Here is a 21,227-nt window from a genome sequence, read left to right as displayed (position 1 = left end):
TGGGTAAAACTAATTCAGAGTATTAAAGCAGGGAGCTTTACGTGACTGTTCATGTGTTTTAGGATGCAGACATCTTGTGTTAAAGCTGCTGCTCTTCTTACCATCCGACAGCCTGATAAACCTTCCTATACTGCCCCCCTGTGGAGACGAGAGGAACTACAACCAGCGTCACGAAACTCCAACACCACTCTGACACTGAAGCAAAAGATACAGGAAAAGAAAAACGGGGGCTTTAAATTAATTTATTAAAAAAAAAAAAGCATTTCTCCACTGAAGCAGAACAAACATCAAATTTTTTTTTCCTTTACTATTGTTTGGAACGTGTACAATCAGAAAACAGACTCGTCAGGTCGCCGGAACAGAGTAAAATAATCAAGCAAAAGGTGGTGGTGGTGAAGGGGGGGGGGGGGTCTGCCAACACCACAACGTCAACACAGCCGGGAGGGACGAAGAGGAGGAAGAAGAGGAGAGGTGGGGAAGGAAACAAAAAAATAATCATGAAAACACAAACATTTAATCAAGTGCAGGTCTGGTTTGGACAAAGCGGGTCTTTTTTTTTTTTTCTTTCCTCTGTTCAATTTACAGTTAACGACTCTGCTGTCGGACACATGCAAGGTCAACATCTGGAACTACACATGGAGATTTCATATGCTTATATCGGTTATCTGTGCAAGTATTAAAATATGAAGGTATAACTAAGCAAATTTCATATGGATATGTCAGAACGGGGGGGGGGAGACGAATATTACGGAAAAAACTATCACACTGTTTCACCGAACAGAAAGAAAGGAAGTCCACATAAGAAAAAGAAATAAAGTGAGATTTCTCTAACTTAGTTACCGAAATGTCACCGACCTCATTATTTTGTACGCTTCCTTTTAATTAAATTATTAGTTATTTAAGTGAAAATACATGTGAACAAAAAAAACTCCTATGCTCCACATCTGAACATCAAAATACTGCATATCTACGTACAGCTGCGATCAGAGGAAGGTCAGTATCGTGAGAGGCTAGCTGCCAGAGTTTCAGGAATATTGGCTCCGAGTTGATCCCTTTCTCAATGCGTTCACCGGTTTTTCTTCCTTCTCGATATTGTTTTTCTTTATTTTTTTGAAACCGTTGAATGCCCGTCGTACTCGTCGCTCGCGTCCTGCCGGAGAGGATGCTGGCTGCCGGAGTCTCCTGTCTGCTCTGAGGTAGATGCGACAGAAAGGTGGCGTCCAGCCCGAGCTGGAGTCAGGGCCTCTCCCCGCCGGACCACGTGAGGTCAAGAAGGTCAGCTCTTAAGGGTTAGTCGTTGTTAAGGCTTCCTGTGGTCTTGGTTTTAGTCACTCTCCTGTTTCAGTGGCTCATGGGGCAGGCGTGTGGGGGTGAAGGGGAGGGAGACACCTTGTTGAGTTTCTTTGTCCCATTTCTTTATTTTGTTCTCAACCCACATTCCAGTCTTTAAGGGGGGGTGGTTGTTCATGTATTTTCTTGTGATGCTCTAGAACAGAAACTGAAAATGAAAAAAGAGAGTCCTCTCCGTTTGGCACCTCAGGAGTCAGTGGTGGAAGAAACGGAACAAAATGACGGGGACGAGAGAGAGAGAAACCGTGGAGGGAGGAGGAGACGGTGGTGGGAGGGGAGGGGAGGGGGGGGGGGGGGTTGTGTGGTGCGTAGTGGTACAGACTAGTTGAGGCCCGGGCCGTTAGCTGCCGACGAGTCCGAGTCGGCCGCGCTGACGGGGCCGCGGGTCGCCTCGTCCTCCGATTTGACGCGCTTGGCGTCGGGCTGTTCGCCGGCCAGCTGGTCCCCGTTCTGTCGCTTGGTGGGGAGGGAGGCCGAGGCCGAGGCGTGCGCCGCCAGCAGGTGGAGGGGGCTCGCCACGGCTGGAAGAGCAGGGAGACAAGACGGGTTAGCGCTGTAGGTTCAGTCTGTGGTGAAGCAACATGTGGTCGGCTCAGCTGCTGTACCAAATAATACAGAATCTATTGTTCCTAACCATCATGCAAACAGTCTTTACTGACAACATGAAACTAGAGTTGAAACAAGCACGAATCAATCAGTTAATCTGCAAAGCATCCCCTGCTTTATGGTCTGTGTGACTCTAAATGGACCATAATGTACTAAATGAACATCATGCTGTATTGAAGAAGACTTGAAACTAGAGATTGAGACCATAAACTCATGTTTACAATGTTTACTGAGGTAATAAATCAAGAGAGAAGTAGAGTCATTTTCTCATAGACTTCTATACAACCAGAGGAGGCGCCCCCTGGTGGACACTAGAGAGAACGCAGCTTTAACACATGAAGCTTTGACTTCACTTGTCAGAAGCGGAGGTCGCCTCCTGACCGTGAGGCATTTAGATCCCGACTACGAATGATCAACTTCCGACTTAAAATGGATTGCAGCAAAAGTTTTCTCCCACTTCAGACTTCGTGACGTCCATCCAACAAGTCCTGAGGAACAACTTCTGTTCCTCTTCCAGCTCCTCCATGAAGCAGACGTCCGATCAAGCGTCACTTAGTGCACAACATCCTCACTACGTTTAAAGAAACTACATCTAATGAAGCCTCACCTGAGCTGGCAGGTCCGTGGATGGCAGTGGTGATGCTGTGGGTGCCGTTCTGTGTGATGGCCTTTATGGGCAGCTGGTGCTGACCGATGGGGGCCTGCTGCACGATGGTAACAGTCTGCAGGGGCCCGCCGGGCTGGGAGCTCTGGATGATGCGACTGGAGCCGCCTATAGAGGTGATGGTGGGAACCGCCTCCACTTTGACTGAGAGGACGACAGAACGAGGGATGAGGAACCGAGACCAGCAGAGACCGCGATAGACTGATAACACTGAGAGGAACAACGTTTAGAGCTCATCTTCCCTCAAACGGTTCACTTCCAACAGAGAAGGTTTCGATACCCGAGCCAAAATAACAGCTTTGAATCTTACATTTATTTAAATTCAATTTTAGTCTCAGCTCCTCTCTATACATTTAGTTTGTGTGTTAGAGCCAGGTATAACTGCTCACAAGTATGTAGCTATAAATACAGAGTATATACAGAGTACACGGTGGGAGAACTGAAGGAGAGGCCATTTTATTTAAATCTTGATTTGAGGGATCAACTTGTGTTGTTTTCTTCAGAGTGTGGTAGTGAAAGACGACTCCGGTTCATTATTACAATATTTAAATCCCGCTCCTGTTTACTTCTACCAGACTTGACTGTGTGTGTAAAACAACAAGGATTCATTGTGACGCTGTTGAAGCGTAACGTCTGATCAGCTTCTGCGGTTCAACATCACGAGCGTTGGAGGAAACTTATGCCGTCTCCTTTCTGTTTCCTGTAGTGATACATCACAGCGAACTAAATAAGACTGAGACTAATCTATGTTGATGTTTATCAATTATTTAAACAGATAATATTGATTCAGTTTTTCTTAAAGGATATCGTTTTTATTTAGTTTATGATAATAATCCTGGATGATACTTGGATTTTGGTACAGACACCCAATATTACTCTTTTTATATTCATCTTTTTGGCTACAATGTATTTCCATAAATCACTATAATTACACATATCTATAGATCTATATCTATTGCTTTGCTTATAAATAAAAGCATTTAATAATCTATGGCTAGCACTCATGTTGGGAAGCACCAAGAGTTATTATGCTTAAAATGAATTAGTCAAAAACCCTTTGTTCTTTTTACCCGAGTAAACTAGAACACAACCCTCGACACCAACATTTCCCAGCATGCTCCTGCCTCACCTTTGAGCCCCGTGTGCTCTCCGTTCTCCAGCGGCTCGCTCTTGATGATGGCGGCCGGCTGGGCGATGACGGCGGAGCCGAGGGACCCGACCGGGATCTGCTGCAGGACGTGGACCGTCTGGATAGCGGGCTGGGAGGTGCTGGTGCTCACTGGGGAGGCCATGGTGTAGGTCACTGGCTTAATGGTTTGAGGTAACTGACGCTGGACTGCTATGAGTACCGGCTGGTTGTTCACAGGCGAGCCTGGAACACAAACAGAGAGGCACACGGGGATGTTTACATAGAAGGTATTACAAATGTGCAGGTTTGTTTATCATTATTAGTTAAAATAGGACATGAGACCATCTCTGCATGCAGGGCGAGCAAAACAAAGAAGCAGTCGTAACAACAACTGCAGCAGCAGATCTGTATTTACATCCATGGCAGGTAAGTAACTGTTTGAGGCCATGTAGCTCTGGTAGCGACCTGTCAATCACCGTGTAGCCACGCCCTAAAGCATCCCCTGCTTTATGGTCTGTTTGACTCTAAATGGACCATAATGTACTAAATGAACATCATGCTGTATTGAAGAAGACTTGAAACTAGAGATTGAGACCATAAACTCATGTTTACAATGTTTACTGAGGTAATAAATCAAGAGAGAAGTAGAGTCATCTTCTCATAGACTTCTATACAACCAGAGGAGTCGCCCCCTGGTGGACACTAGAGAGAATGCAGCTTTAACACATGAAGCTTCACTTCTTAGAACCGGAGGTTGCCGCCTGTTTGGAACGCTGCTGTTCAGAAATTGGCCACGAAACAAATAATGTGAGTCGTAATCAAATGTAACGATATTCTAACATCTTACAGTGAAATCTACGGATGACTTTTAACGTCTGAACAGAGCTGATAACTATGAATGTGTGCGCTCCTTTATGAAAAGCCGACTAGAATCAACATGACAAAGAGATGAAAAAACTAAAAGAACATGTCGTGGCAGAGAATCGAGACCGAAGCCAGAATCAACATCAGCTTTAAACCGCCGTGAGTGACAGAGGGAGGAGACAGACAGACAGACAGATGGAGAGACACAGACAGAGACAGACTCATACCTGTGTTTTGTGCAAAGCGTGCTTCCTGGATGACCGCCAGTTTGGGCTGGACCACCGTGGTGGTCGGCGGGGCGAGAGCCGCGGAGGTCTCCAGCTCCAGGGGGACCGGGGAGCCCTCTCGTGATAGGCTGTCGGGGGTCTGGACGCCGCTGGAGTGAGCGGAGAGAACCCCCGAGTGACTGGGAGACGCCGGGGCACTCCTGAGGGTCGACAGAGACGACGGTTAACTCTCCGATGGCTATGTCGGTTATCAATTTAATTAAATATTGAACAGAAGAAGTAGCTGTTTGTTGAGCATCCATGACTGAATATTTATGCTTCAATCTCAAGCATGAACGTAACAATAAAAACACCGGGAGATAAACACAAGACGATCTGTGAGGCTGAGGTGAACTGTGTGTGTGTGTGTGAGAGAGAGTCAAAGCAGGAGAGTGTGTGACACAGAACCCAGACCTGGAGGAGAGGGGTCCGTGTGGGGTCCTGAAGCAGGGGACGCCCCGCGGCCTTCGTTTCCTGAAGGCCTGCTCGATGAGCTTGCCCTCCGAGGACGGGTCTATCCTCCAGAAGGAGCCTTTGCCCGGCTCCTCCTGCGACCGCGCCACTTTGATGAAGTAGCGGTTCAACGACAGGTTGTGACGGATCGAGTTCTGCGACGGAGGAGAGACGAGTGTTGAGGACGTTACAGCGTTAAATAAAAAACATGTTGACGTTTTATCTCATGAGGGTTCGGTGCAGAGAGAAGTGATCCAACACACTCACCTGCCAGCCCTTGTCTGCGGTCCTGTAGTAGGGGTAGTTCTTTGTGATGTGATTGTAGATTCCGTTTAGTGTGAGCTGCTTGTCCTGAGCCAGCGTTATGGCCTGGACTATCAGCTGTGCATAGGAGTACGGAGGTTTGGAGTCGTCCTGCGGAACGGAGGAGGAATGCAGATTTAGCAATCGCGGCCGACTACGCCCAGAAAACAAACCGTCTTCAAACCGTCTTCCAGCTGTTAAATGTCATCTTACAAATGTAGTTCATCACTTATATCGGCCGGAACTATTTATAGGAAACGTGCACTGAATCAGGTCTGCAAATAACAAGCGTTCCAGAGACGTCTTCAAATGTCTTGTTTTGTCCGACCAAAAGTCTCAAACATTCAGTTTAAAAGGATAGAAAAGCAGCAAACGCTCCGATAGGAGACGATGCAAACGTTTGAGAACTTTGATAGAAAAATGACTAAAATGATTAACTAAATAGTTGCCCATTGTCACTGCCGCTCTAAAATCATTAAAACTGTGGCTGCAACATTTCCTCCTGATCATTATGGACCCGTTATTATCCTCTTCACGAGATTCATCATTAGATCGGCCGAGTATATGGTGGTGATAGTAACATCATGTTTAGAGCTCAAATAATACTGAATTCATTAACAGAAATGATAATATTCTGATAGTTGTTTGAGTGAAATTGCCAAACATTTGACTTTTCAATGGTCTTTAATGTGACGCTCTGCTTCTGAAGATGTGCTGCTGCTGGTCAGACAGGAAGAGCAACATGAAGACGTCCCCTTGATCTCTGGGACATGTCCACTCTCTAGTTCTCTCACATTTCACAGACAAAATGATTAATCAGGAAAATATTCAGCACAATAATAGTGACAATAATCATTTGTGAGCACGAGAAAAGCAAAGAAGAGGGATTCCTCCCAACTCTCTCTTCATGCACTTTGAGAAGATAACTTCCCATTTTAAAGCCTGACGAGGGAGACCAGACTCAAACCCCCCCCCTCACCTTGGGACTGTCCCCTCCGGAGGCGTCTTTGTCGTTCTCGGGCTGCGAGTTGTCGTTCATAAGCTGCAGCTCTGCAGAGCTGACCATGCGTCCGCCCATCCTGTAGCCAGACGAGCCGCCCCCCCGCGGGCTGGAGGGGCACGAGTTAGCAGCACTGCAGGAGAAACACACAATAATATCAATAAGACAAACTTACTGTGACGATTACTTCACACTGAACCACGACATCAGACAGATCACATAGCATCACCCCAGAAGGGGCACCTTTAGGTTTATCCGCAGTGCTGCAGTGGTCTTTTGGCCGACGTCTATGCAAATGGCCCTCCCAGATTGTGTGGAAATACTGCAGTCACTTTAGGAGCCACTATGAGGCCTAAAGCAACAAAGCATCCAAGTCAGAATCCAGTCTAATTATCCGTTTAACGGACTTTAATAACCAGGGGACGTAAAGGAGGATCTCCATCGTTAACGGGACTCTGGGGAGATGATGGTAAACTGAACAAACAACACGTTCTACACCTGCTGCCTGTTTATCTACCAACACATTCTTATCATATAACCTTCACGGGACCCGTGTGGGACAGGAGAAACCATCTGGCTGGAGATCAGGGGTTGAGAGGATCTAAGAGCCTGAGATAGAGGCGCCTCCCTCTCTGAGCCCTGCAGCCTCTGAACTAAGCCTAAGCTGATCGCCACAGAGGGATCGCCTCAGGGTCAACGAGAGGCACCGTGGGAGGGTCTCCTCCCACCGCCGAGATCTGACCCGGGACCGGTTACAGAACTCATGGAAACAAGTTGGTGTTTCCTGTGAAAGGTAAAGCAATACAGAACTACTTTGATTTTTGGTTATATATTTCTAAAAATGTACTTATTTCAACAACTGTTCCTGTTGTTTTCAACAAGTCGTTACTTTTTCTTGAATTAACTAAAACAACCTCAAACCTGATTAGTTTTGGACATCCATCTATACATTTAGAGAGGGATATTTATGCTAAATGCTAATACATCTTTGCACAAATACACGTTTGCTAAATGATCAACCATCGTCGGCGAAGAAGAGACAAAGAAAAGTCACTTCCTGCCCTCTTGAAGGCCGTGGATGCGCGATGACCTGCGGAGGCGAGTACCTGATGGTGCCGGTGGGCGACGGCAGCGGGCTCATGAGGTGAGCGATGTTGTCTGGAATGTTGATGGTCAGTGGGGAGATGTGGGGCTGGACTGGTTTCACTGGGGACTCTGGAGCTTCACGCTTCACTTTCTTCCCACTGGACAGGGCCGTGAACGTGATCTTGATGTTTGTGCTGGGGAACCTGAACGTGCACCTGCAACAGAAAACAAGACGCGGTGTTCAAACGAAGCTTCGTCCTTTTAAAGAATGCACCTCTATGGAAACAACACATTCATGGCTGGAAGCAGAGAGAACCCAAGCATGTCTTTGGTGCATAATAACAGTTACAAAACCATAAATCAGATGTACATTAAACTATTTACATTTTTAAAACCTCTCTGCTCAGCAGCCTGCAGTTCAGTCGAAGCTTCACAGATTGTTTGTCACGTGACTGTTGGTCTCAGATGAGTCAATCATGGCTTCATAGTTGCTCCGAGGAGCTCAGAATTTAATGTTTTTTACAGGATGTGGTTCAAGCTAAAGCTTTCTGGGGGGCGAGATATTAAATGAGACGTGTAGAATAAAACGTTTTTGTAAAATATCACAATTGTAAGCTTTGTTTTGGTTGCTTTTTCTGATGGATGCGTTCGTCACACATGATGCTTTCAAGGACCGGTGGAAAGATGAAAATGTGGCGATAACGGTGGTTTTTACAGCTTCTGGCTGTGATAAAAGGTATAGTTTTGGTGATTCAGCAAAGAAAACATGCTTTTCAATCCCGCGGGCAGGTTTCGGGTTTCAGCGAGCACTTGATTAATGCCACATAAACCTCCGCTGTGGTAGAATCTCTGGATGACTTTAATTAGCAGAGAGAGACATGCAAGTTAATTAAATTTGAATACTGAATGCAGTGGCTTGATGAGAATCCCTCTTTGTCAGAAGCAGCAGATTAGCACCGATAGCTCGTGGTGGTTACACTGCTGAGGACCGGAGCTGCTCTGCATGGAGGACAGGCCTACGTTAGAGCGGATGGGTGAATATGAAGATGTGCTTTAATAAGGGCACAAGCCTCAGCACCATGTCAATTAGAAAAACATGCATCCAATGGTAACGTGCACGTATCTTTCGGGATTATTAGTGCTTTTAAAATGAGTTGATGGATTCACCTGTCCAGAAAATAAAGGTTGTTCAAACCACAATCCATCAAGTACATTTTATATCGCCCAGCCTCAGCTCAAACCAGGCGGTAAAGTCCGGTTCTGAAAAGTGAAGCCGATGCTGAAGTGCCTTAAAGCTGCATTCTCTCTAGTGTCCACCAGGGGGCGACTCCTCTGGTTGTATAGAAGTCTATGAGAAAATGACTCTACTTCTCTCTTGATTTATTACCTCAGTAAACATTGTAAACATGAGTTTATGGTCTCAATCTCTAGTTTCAAGTCTTCTTCAATACAGCATGATGTTCATTTAGTACATTATGGTCCATTTAGAGTCAAACAGACCATAAAGCAGGGGATGCTTTAGGGGCTACACGGTGATTGACAGGTCTCTACCAGAGACGTATACAGAGTCTCTACATCACTCCTCAGTCCAGATATGGTCACTTCCTGTTCATCTTATAGAACTACACATTACTTAAATACTGAGACATTTCTATCATTGCGTCTCCATTCGATGTTCAGGAATAAAAAGAAACGACAACAACCAACAAAATGGACTCAGGAATGAGAGGACGCTGCCAACAGACACAGAGCACGTTGTCGGGAGGATTCCTTTTATCAAAACAGTTTCTGGACTTGATGAAAACAGACCCGTCGTTGGTGTACTGTAGACTTCTATATCTGATGGATGAAAGGGAGCCGTCGTGATAAATCAACACTCACAGATACCAGTGAATAGAAGGAAACTCCTCTAAATCACTGCTGGGAGACGGAGCAGACACACTTTGGTTTTCATCTCGTTAGAGTGCCAGGCACAGCAGTTTTTGTGTTTTCTTTCTCCGGGCCCTCACAGAGCTGGCATCTGCTGAGAGAAGCGTATCCCCGACACCTACATCACAAATTAGCCCGGAACACTTCCCGGAGCCAGACTGGTGAGGGCCGACACTTTGCATTGTGCCCGTTCCCTCTCGGCAGCCTCTCGGGACGGCCACAGACGAGACAAAGTTACGGAAGGATTCCTGAAATAACATCAGAGCACTTCTCAATACCTAGCGGCTGTGGAGCGCTGACAGAGTGGGGACGGTGACGGCTAAATATATCAATAAATAATAAAAGATCACAGAAACAATCCTGCTCCGTCGTGTTCTCGTCTGTGCTTCACCACGCGGACGACGAACACCGAATGTTCAAATATAAATATCGGTTCATAACTAAGCTCCACTGTCAACCATAAAATAAGAGGATATAGAACAATAAGGAGTGTATACACAGTACAGAGTGGGTTAGGCGATTGTTTCTATTTTCATATCATCATCGTGTTCACTCGAGACGGTTGATCTGCTCTCTGATCTCCAGATGGTCGTGGCGGCCTGTGGCTCAGCTCTGATGGAGATCCGACATCTTTAAGATGTTTTGCAAGCAGCACAGTGTTAAGTTACATGAATAAATGATTATAAAAGGAGTGTTAACATCATATCTATCACAGGCTGTAATCTTATCTTTAATATCACAATCCACATCATACACGACCATGAACGGGGCTGAACCAAATAGTTTAAAGCTTCATTTACGACGATGACATAACTATTATTATTAATAACTTAAAGCAACTCTATTCCACTCTCTCAAATAAACACACCACGCGTGATGTGGCTCTTCGTCTCGGTCCAAAAGATTATTTCCGAAACTCACGTTTTAATCTAACGTATAACTCTGCATCAACCTATATTTGTTGGCGTTAAGCCTTTCAAAAAGCCGTCTCCTGCTCGCTGCAGCGAGGCGCCCATCTGTAATCAAATATGACGACATTCAAAGCTTCACTGGAAAAACAACAGACGCTCAATACAACCCCACACATAACGTGAACTCATCGTACGGACAGCAGAGCAACGCTTGGTGAGCAGGCTCATGGAGAACAGAGGCCGTCAAACTGGTTTGTATTGAAGGATTTAAATATTCACTCGGGCGGACACGTCGCTCCACTGAGAACATCTCTACGTGCACAGCAGAGTTCATACTTTAACATCTTAGTTTTGATCGTATGTAAAGCTACCAAAGAAAGAACACTTCTCTCAATAACTTGGTTGGATGATGTTCTTTCTGTACTACCACCTTTCTTCATGTAACAAAAGAAGAATGTGTTTCCTTGTTTAACGTTGTAGTAACACAAGGAGCCAAAATAAAAAGGGAAAAAACTTGTCTACTGTAAATCAGACACCAGCTTCTGATACTCGAAGTCTTTGTTGGTTCGGCCAAGACGAAGAGGGAAACATGTTAACATTCTCAAATACCTGCGTCACAGGTTTTAAGTGGTGATAAATGCAAATTATTCATCCGTATAAATGCAACTCAGTTAATCAAATGTCAACCTAACAGCTCCAAACACAAAGAAATGAATTTAACAACGACATAAAACGTCACATTGGAGAAGCAACGTTCTGCATTTTTGCTAATTTGAATGACCAAAACAAAACAGTTCGATGAAGGGGAAGAGTATTGTTTGAACATGTTAGATGCTGATGAAGATACTTGTGCTTAAATACAGAAAAAAACATGCCTTTTTCCATATCTAGTTGTTTAGATATTTACAGGTTTATGGAATGAAGTGTAGTCAGAAGCTTCATTGAGGAAACATCTATAATTTCATTGATAATGAGACATTGTTGATTATCTGAGGCTCGGTGGTATGGTGGGGGGTGGGGGGCTGTGTCCATGTTGTGGAGTATCCACCTCAAAGCATGCATTCACTGAAGCCTCTTTATTGACCCTATTTTCTCTCTGTGTGAACAATGAGGCCCGAACTCCCCAAAAAGAAACACACAAACGCACAGTTGCTATGCTGCTAAGCTGCGAGGACGGCAACAAACAAAGCTCGATCGACTGAAAAGGAAAAACTTTCCCTTGATTTTCACCCCCACCCACCACGCAACAAAAAAAAGAAAAGAGAAGGTAAACAAAAGAAGACGGCAAGACAGGAAGAGCACCAACTTGGGAGAGGATTTGCGGGTGTGGGAGAGGGGAGGGAGAGCGGGGGAGTGAGGGCCGTTCCTTTCTGTTTACATCACCGAAGAGGAATCCCTGGAATACCAGCGACCTGTCCCCACGGCCCACCGCCCCGCCAGCGCTCTCGTGCTGTCGATCTGCGTCTCCGGCCGTCTTAACGTGGACGCCGAGGGTCGTCCGAGAGTCGCCTCCAGCTCGAGGATTACACTGAAGCACGTGAGCCCGTGCTGGGAGCCTTACTTATGGAGGTCCGTGTTGCTGCTGATTAAAAGCTCCTTATTGGCGGATCAATACGAGAACCTGAAACCAACGCTGCTCCAACCTAGTTCCTCGTTGTGCTCGCTAATGTGATGGTGTGTGTCTGTGTGTGATGTAGCTAACACAACACAAACACGTTCAGCTGCAGACGATATTTTTCTGCAACGTTAGCGGTCTAGATATTCAAAACCAAGTCAAAACAAGTTCTCTTTCTTTGTGCAGAACAAACAAGTGGTTGCACATTGAGAGATTGCACAACAGCGGAGAGCAGTGTGGGAAGTCTGGCCAGTGTTGGCAGGTTTATCTACAGTAAAAGTCACTTCAGTGAATAAACAGAAAACACTTTTACAGCATGTTAAAATCTTAAATAAAGCACAAAAAAAGTAAACAAGCTGGGTTGTTGTATTTTCCACTAGAGACGATCTTCCCGTTCTCCACAGGCCACGTTCACGTCCAACAGACCAAAACACAAAGATACACAACGTACTACAGTACGATGTAAGAGAGAAAAGGAGCGGCTGGTTGACTTTTTGTTTCATAAATGACAATTAAAAATAGTTATCAACATTTGGGATTAACCTCCTGTCCATCAACATAGTAATTAACAGAATAACTGTCTCAGTTCTACTTAAAATTGCTTATTTTCTTCCAACCAACAGTACAAAACACAGAGACATTTGAGAAGTTTCCATTTAAGCTTAATGATTATTTTATCAAAACGGTCGGTTATTAGTTTTCTGTTGATTTAATTATCACGTCAGCACTTCCTGCTGGAACCTGACTATTGTTACTTTGTGTCCGTGTTACAACCTATTACTGAAGTGAAGTACAGACCGGGGCGATAGATTCATCTGCGTGATAAATGTGTGTTTATTTCACAACAACTCTTAAAGTTAAACAATGGCACCGTGCAGACTACAACTCTCCTTCAAGAAATGCACCAATCTCCATGTCAAAAACGTGTTATTTAATTGTTAAATTAACTTTGAGGGTCAGTTCCTTGCTTCAATGGCGAACGTCGCATGACTTCGGCTGCGTGTAAAGAGGCTAAAGGTGCAGCAGGCTCTGTGTTGTGAGCCGGCAGGGCGGTGACGGGCTGGTTTGTTTACGTTTAGGGGTCGAGAGGAGAACTCCATTCACAACTACTAGAGAAGCTGCAGCTAACATGCTAAGCTAACGTGTTTGCATGACGACACGGGACGAATGTTTACAGTCTCACGAGGTACACATCTTTTTGGGACTTAAGAGTGTCCACGTGTCACGTTAATGCCGTTTGCTAACAAAAAATGTCAACAAATAAAATGGCATAGGGAACAGGATGCGTAGTTCTTGCTAACATGCTAATAAAACACGTGGTCCTCTCGATCCTTGCTAGGCAATACAAACCCAGTGTTGTTGACTGTGTACTTAGCATGCGTGGCTACACTAGAGCTAGCATCCACATGGGAGGGGGGGGGGGGACTTACATTCGTGGAAGCTGCAGAGGGGGGGCGCCTCGTCGGAGGAACACTCCGTCCACAAACACCCCGTTTTTACCGAGACATCTCAGGTAAAAATCCCCGCTGCTGCCGGTGCCTCCGCCGCCGCCGCCGTCGTCGCTGGCGGTGAATATCTCCAGGTGCCTCCGGGAGATGAAGCTCGAGTGGCCCATGCTCACGTCCACGGAGCCCTGAGACGAGTTCCGGCCGATGGTCACCGAGCGCTTCTTCATCATGTATTCGAATTCACGGCCCTCGAGCCGGGCGACCGGCCCAGACGACGATCCGCTCACCACCACGGCCATGTTCTGGAGGAGGTTTGAGGTAATATTTGGGACAAATAAAAAACAAAAAACACCGGTTTGTGTGTGTGTGTGGACGCCCGACTGTGTGGCCTAAAACAGAGGCGTGTAAAAATGAAATCTACAAGAGAAGGGGCTTCAAATTCAAAACAGGAATTTAGAGGGGAAACATGCGAGGAGGCCGGGGGACAGCAGGCTCCGACCCACCGCCGAGAGAAAGGGTAGCGGAGAGATCCAACCAAACGGAGCTTAGAGGGCGGATGTGGCTTGAGTGACAGCGCGCTCCGCCAATAGGAATCGAGGAAAGCCGATGCAGCTCTTGCGCCCGCGACCAATCACGCGAGAGAACTAATCTGAGGACAGATTCAAGGTCGGTTGGTGGGTAGCAATACGCGCATATGCTTTTTACACACACACACACACACACACAGGAAAGGAGTGGAGCAACCGGTCTACACGTGCGATCAGTCACAATAAACCCTACAGCGAAATATAATCTATAATCTGTGATAATGCATCTATATTACCAACTATCCATGTGTTAAAAAACAAGAAACTACCACATGAATGGGATTATTATTTTCAGTCTCTCCACGTCGAAGCAACGTAAAAATCCTCAGTGCATGATGGTCTTCCTGCTCCACTACGGAATCCATGCCTGGTTTTGCACGATGCACCCTTTGCAGCATCTTGTTACTGTGTAGTGATGAGGTTAGCTATATTTTTAAATGATCAAGTCTGTAATCAGTACAAACACATCATAACAGACTGACTGGCTTCATATTACGCCGCAGGTCTGTAATCCTGTGCTGTCCCGTATGCAGACCTTGTCATGAGGGTGAGTGACCCTGCCATCTGTATGTAGGCCGCTTGTTTGTAAACACTGAGGAGGAGGGGGGGGGGGGGGGGGGACTGCCTGAGCGGTGTGTGGTGTGGTTGCACGTGCGTACACGCGCGTGCAACCAGTTGAAGGCCTTCCATCAGATGATAACACCTCTGACAAGGTGTGAAGTGTGAGGTGATGATGAGGCGTTAATGGATGTTTGACAGCATGGAGGTCAAAAACAAGACTAGTTAACAGGAGAATAATAAGCTTAGTACTGGAACTAGTTTTAAGTTTGTGGGGCATAAAACATGTCTTCAGAGGAATGACAAACAACATGATCTGAATCATCATTACGGTGACATTTGATTTAATAAAAAATGCATTTGTGTGTCTGATTTCTTGCATTATTTAATATAGCAATGCAATACACAAGATCGTCTTTGTCACTTATTACAAAATATTAGTTTTAAGGTTATAAAATCATAAATTATAGAGCTGTAATTATCAGCTATTAGTAAAAAAAATAACGAGGGAATCATTGTTGAATCATGAACAAATATAAAACTTCTCAAATTCTTAGCTGTTGCCTGTTTTAAGTAATTGTAAAACTGTTACATTTTTTAATGCCTTTTGCACTTTTGCTCAGACAAGACGTCTGAAGACATCACCTTGGGCTCTAGAAACTTCTAATAGCCAATTTTCTCTTATTTGAAATACAAAGCCATTAATCGAGAAATCACAATATCAAGAAACATGGACATTTTCAATGATCCTTACTGATCATTTCCATACTATACCAGAAACAAAGATACATTAAATGGATGAATGTTTGATGCAAGATTAAATGTGTGCAGCAGTGGCGGCTGGTGGAACATGTTCTCTGTAGGGCTGTGCCACATCCAATCAATTTCAGCAAACATCCCAGAATGATTTAATGCAAAAAAAATGATGGTATCAAACACGTATTACTACTTTGCAGTTAAATATTTAACCTTTATTCCAACATGAAAAAAAGCAGAAAATAACACTTTGACAAACACGTCAGGACATCTTATTTTAGTCACCCACACAGGGAATTCAGTATAATATAATAATATATATATATATATATATCATATAATAATATTATGTATAATATAATAATATATATATATCATATAATAATATTCTGTATAATACAGTATAATAATGTATATCATATAATAATAGATATATCATATGATAATAGATATATCATATAATAATATTCACTATAATATAAAACACACATATATATAATGATGTATTTATAACTATACATCATGTCTCAGCAGGTGCTTCATGTCCCTCACTCCCTAGCTGTCCGTGCTGGATCTGTCCCCGTTGTTTTAAAAAGCTAAATAAGTTATTAGCATGACGTCATCCAGCTAGCCTAACCTGTCTGGTGTTCAGCTAGTGGAGAAGCTTCATGTGCTGCTTCCCTTTCCCGCTAGTCTGCTGTCTGATTGTGAGGTCAGGCTGATCTGATATCAGCTCTTTGGCCTGAAGGTTCTCCTCTCAAACGGGTCTTGGGGGACATCAGACGTCCTCCATCAGACGTCATTTCCAACTTCCGGTTCAAGCGAAGATCGCGATGACATTATAGATCGAGGAAATGACAAATAAGAGACTTGGGAGGATCGAGGAGCGTTTTATTATTACTCCAGAAAACGTTGCTGGAGGAGTGCTGGGTGTTTTTGCTGAGAGTTATATTATTATACTGTCTATATTATGTTATTGGAATATTTGTATTGATACTCTAACATGTAAGAAGCATTTTAATGATGCAGCTGGTAGAGGTGGAGCATATTCTAACTACTTTATATAGAGTTGGAAAGTGGAGCTAAATACAACCGAATGCTGAATAGGCAACCAAAATGTTTCATTAATGTGAAAACATGTGAAAGGGTTAAAGTTGGAAGACAAAAACATGGACAACTCCCAGACCGGAGAACACCGTGGTAGAGACCGAATGAACATCATGCTGTATTGAAGAAGACTTGAAACTAGAGATTGAGACCATAAACTCATGTTTACAATGTTTACTGAGGTAATAAATCAAGAGAGAAGTAGAGTCATTTTCTCATAGACTTCTATACAACCAGAGGAGTCGCCCCCTGGTGGACACTAGAGAGAATGCAGCTTTGAGACACTTCAGCATCGGCTTCACTTTTCAGAACCGGAGGTCGCCACCTGGTTTGTCCTCAGTCCAACATGAGAGGAAGAAAAAGTGAAGCTGCCCCGAGGACTTATCAATCACGTTGAAGGTACAAGTGTACGTTTGGATAGTTTGTTTATTGGATGAAATCCAAAATGGCAGAAACGAGAAAACTTTGCTGGAGGAGTGCTGGGTGTTTTAGCTGAGAGTTTTTTGGTTACATTTTGACTGTATATTTAGATATGGACCCAGTAGTCGAGGTGAAATGCTGCCCCTTTGTTTGTTTAGATCACGTGGCTTCATCTTACATATTTCATCTTTAACTGCTGTCAATGCTGCTAATAGGAGATTGCTTTAAAAACACACTTCAGATGGCCGTGCTTCTGAATGTTTGCAGATTGAGTTGAAACAGACCTGCTTGTATTTCAAATTCACTGATCACACATTCAATACATGCACACTCGAAAAGCTATCTTTAATTTAAATTATTTTGTCAACAGGTCCTACAAAATTGTATTAGGTTAGCTAAAGCAAAATTATTAGATTAACATGAGTTAATGAACTTGTATTGTAACACAATGCTTATGAATTGAGCTAACTAAAAAAATAGATAATAAGATATATTTAAGATTACCCAAATTAAGTCAATTAAGTTATATGGACTTCAATAATATATTTACAGGCTGGTGTTTTTAATTTTACTTTTCATCATGTATCTTATTGGTAGAAGTACAATTATTCATTTAAGTTAAATTCATTAAAACATTAGGTTCTCATCCAATTTATTTTGTACCTGTTAGTTTAACATAATTCTAGTTTGTCAACAGGTTCCACACAAATTCATTCGGTAAACCCAACATATTCATTTTTTTACATTTATTTTATTCACCAATAAGATTGAAGCACATGCTGCCCACAATCAAAAATAATGCAGACATGCATTTCATTATTTTTTTATTCAAGTAGGGAATAGTTGAAGGGCCCACAAGAACCCAGAAGTCGCATTGACCTTTAACTTGCACTCTACCAACCACTGGAGGGAGACATGCACCATCGCACTCCTCCAAGAGATGACATCATGGATCACCAGCCATTTTAAGCTTTTAAAGGGAAGTCATGTTCACAAACAGCAGAATAATAACCACAATGCCGTCACCTGAAGTCTCCCAGCATTCATCTGTTTATTAATAACAGGTGCACGTTATATATAATAGTGTGAAGAGAACGTGTTTCTACTTATATTACATGTATTATTATTATATATATTCCTTGTTGTTGCTCTATCCTCTGCTGCCTCACTGCTGTGGGACTAATAAAGGAGTATCCTCTCTTATCTTATTCCAATATGAGCTGCCTAATGGGACCCATCTTTATCTGAGAATACATTCACATATGATTGATTGCTTTATTTAAGTAATCGATTTAGTAGTACAAATCTCAGATAACATTTAACATCAAGATTATATGATGAAGCTGCATCTGAAATATTAAATAGAATTGTATCTGTCTCAGATAGATGAAGGGATTTTTAGAGCTTATATATGACTCCTTGTAGTATTTTAACGTTTATATCTATATATATCTATATATATCTATATATAGAGAGACTGTTTCATGTAGGTAGTATTTTAACACATATATATATATATATATATATATATATATATACGCCCTCTGTGCTTCTTGTAGTACTTTAACGTTTACATATACTCTGTTCTTGTAATATTTGAACGTTTACATATATACTGTCTGTGTTTGTAGTATTGTTTTAACGTTTACATATACACTATCAGTGTTTCTTGTTGTACTTTGTGTGTATTTGTGGTATTACTAGAGCAGTGAGCGCTGTGGCACAGCTAATGGGAGTTATCTAAAGCTCTCTCAAGCCACACGATGAGGATTCATGCTCAGCATTACCGACACAAAGAGGATGTGCTTCACCATAATGTGCTATTTGATTTAAGCTGGAACCAACCATGATGCGGCAAAAGTTGACCGTCCAGAGTTACAAATATGTCTGATTCTGTTCATTTACAGAAAGTTATTCATACCAAAAGCCACAACTCTGTAAACACAGTTCACACTGTTATTCTTTATTGTATGTATTGTGATTTACCATGATGTATTTTAAACAACTTGTGAAGCCAAAGGTTCATTTCCACATTTGTGGACAATAAAAATGATTAGTATTAATATGAAACACAATCAACTAACAGGTAACATGTCAGTGAGATAGAGACACCTGTTTTTAGTGCATCTGGTTAAAAAGTGAAAGAAATACTTATTATGATACAATGCTTCCCAATACTAGTAATAAAGTTTTGACAGATGATTTTAAGATCTCTTTTTTCTTTTTATAGTTTGTTATTGTTATAATTGTTATTATTTAATACGTTTTCTCATTTCTATTATCATATTTATTGTTTTGTGTATCTGAGCCTCATGTCCTCACCGCTCTCAGAGCAGACCCTCTTGTCTCGAGAGATGCCACCAGCATTTGTGGAGCACAGCTGTGATTAAGATTATAATGACATATACCGTCAAGACAACTTGGGGGATTTGAGCACAACAGAGAAGGCGGTGTCCTGTGGGGGGGGAGAGGTGCTGAGCAGCAGGGTTTCCACCTCTTTGCAGATTGAGAGACCCATTACGCCTCTCCTCCATTTCCTCTCTCAGGGGCCGGACCCAAATGGACACATTAATAACTCTCCACGTCTGAGGGAGCTAATGGAGCCTTGAGTGCTGATTAAGGCTGGAAGAATCGGGCGTGGAGCAAGAGTATTAGTTTCACTCTCCTCGCCGGCTGCTGTGAACAAACTAAAGATTGCACTGCGTTTTTCTTCTTCTTCTTTGGAGCTAATTGGCTCAGACCTGTAGCACATGTGTTTATAGCCACTGGAGCTCTGTTGCCTTGTGAAGGAGCAGGTTTCCTGTCTCTCTACATACCTCAATAGTTTAGTTTGTTGTTCCCGTTGAACTCCACTCTGGGTGGATCTGTACTAAATAACCCACAGTACGTGTTTGACCAGTTTTGATTAAGGAGCGGCCTCACAAAGAACACAGCAACGTGTCATTTTAAAGCATGTTTAAATGTCACATATCTCAAAAGCTTTTCCCTCTCATGTTAAAATACATATACTTCAACTCACAACATATACATTCTGTTATAATAATGACATAAATAAGGCACACAGTGTCATGATGGTGCGCTTTTTAAAAAGGTTTCCTCCCAATGAAAGTGCTGAGAAATAAGATTTCCGCTCCAACAAAGTCCAGTAATCCCTGCTGTCCATATTAAACATGACATGTTGTTTTCACCCTGAAGTCAAAGGGTGGAATAGTTGTTTCTTCTTTTTATATATATATATATATCTGCTGGGATTAGTCAAATGTGTTCCTTCCCAGATTTGGTTTTATCTCACATCCTTCACGGAGGCAAAACCTCAGGGTTCACAAATTCATGATTCTTTAAGGGAAGCTTCTGCTCCAATCTGTCCTGCCGGCCCCCCTCCCCCTCCTCATGCTGCTGGGTTGAAGGAGTCCATCAGCTGGAAGCCAGCGCTGACTCAGTCCTGCGTCCCTCACACCGGAGGTCACAGTATGTCCGGCTTCACCAGGTTGAGCTCCTCCTCGGTCACAGTGAGGTTCCCCATGTACCAGAATATCCAGAAGATCAGGCTGATGAAGATCAGCAAAGGCCCGGACAGCACGAAGAAGTCCCAGAAACTCAAGGGAGCGAAGATCCCCACGAAGAAGAGGATGAGGCCGACGACGTCCAAAATCACGGCCAGCGACAGGAAGAAGTGGGTGCACTTCCTGTGCTCCATGACCGCGCTGGGTGAGTCGGTGGACCAGGTGGATGTCGTCTCAGCAAGTCTCTCCGGTAAAGTGCTGTCCTGTCCTTTCAATCATTCACTCTCAGCACGCCTCACATTTCTTTTAAATGCACAAGACTCCTGGTATGCAACCACAACGGGTTCTACTGTCCATCCTCATTCCCTTGCAGGGTGGACTTGTTTTGCACCTTTTTATGTCATTAGAACGTGACGGACGCATCATCAACCCATTGTCTGCAACCCCGCGCGACAGATTTATGCACATATATTTCATAATCAGATGCCACTGAGCTTGTGCTTACACAGAGATAAGCCTGATAATTAATGAGCCCCCCCCCCCCTGATCTTTTTGTTCAGCTAATGACACCAACGTGCAGAGCTGCATCAGTGTGTTGCATCTTCTATCAGCTCTTTCCCACTTGAGATTTAACCCAGGAAAGAAATGCAGCCCTTAATGTTTAACCAGGGA

General features: G+C 43.5%; 1 protein-coding gene across 2 annotated transcripts; it reads right to left on the bottom strand.

Annotated features, from left to right (window-relative positions):
• Positions 1-222: 222 nt before the first annotated feature.
• On the bottom strand, positions 223-14,146 carry foxk2b (forkhead box K2b). Of its 2 annotated transcripts, none has more exons than XM_076086600.1 (9): positions 13,607-14,146; positions 7,742-7,936; positions 6,615-6,768; positions 5,600-5,746; positions 5,294-5,487; positions 4,841-5,040; positions 3,750-3,992; positions 2,564-2,764; positions 223-1,871 (listed from the first exon to the last, which is right to left on the bottom strand). In XM_076086600.1, exons 1-9 carry the CDS (start codon positions 13,921-13,923, stop codon positions 1,672-1,674), a joined length of 1,851 nt encoding a protein of 616 aa, XP_075942715.1. In that variant the 5' UTR covers positions 13,924-14,146; the 3' UTR covers positions 223-1,671. The 2 variants fall into 2 exon arrangements, with proteins under 2 accessions (XP_075942715.1, XP_075942716.1); XM_076086601.1 differs by lacking the exon at positions 13,607-14,146 and adding an exon at positions 8,106-8,268.
• Between the last annotated feature and the right edge of the window lie 7,081 nt (positions 14,147-21,227).

The sequence above is a fragment of the Anarhichas minor genome, unplaced genomic scaffold (genome assembly GCF_050575085.1).
Source record: "Anarhichas minor isolate MPS153535 unplaced genomic scaffold, ASM5057508v1 ptg000007l, whole genome shotgun sequence".
NCBI lineage: Eukaryota > Metazoa > Chordata > Actinopteri > Perciformes > Anarhichadidae > Anarhichas > Anarhichas minor.
The sequence above is the reverse complement of the archived record's forward strand: the minus strand, read 5'-3'. Positions and strand labels throughout refer to the sequence as shown.

Coding starts and splice junctions, on each gene's coding strand:
- foxk2b (XM_076086600.1), bottom strand. CDS start 13,923: ATGGCCGTGGTGGTGAGCGGATCGTCGTCTGGGCCGGTCGCCCGGCTC. Junction 3,993..4,840: donor ACGCTTTGCACAAAACACAG/GTATGAGTCTGT, acceptor TTTGTGTTCCAG/GCTCGCCTGTGAACAACCAG. Junction 2,765..3,749: donor AGAGCACACGGGGCTCAAAG/GTGAGGCAGGAG, acceptor TCGTCCTCTCAG/TCAAAGTGGAGGCGGTTCCC.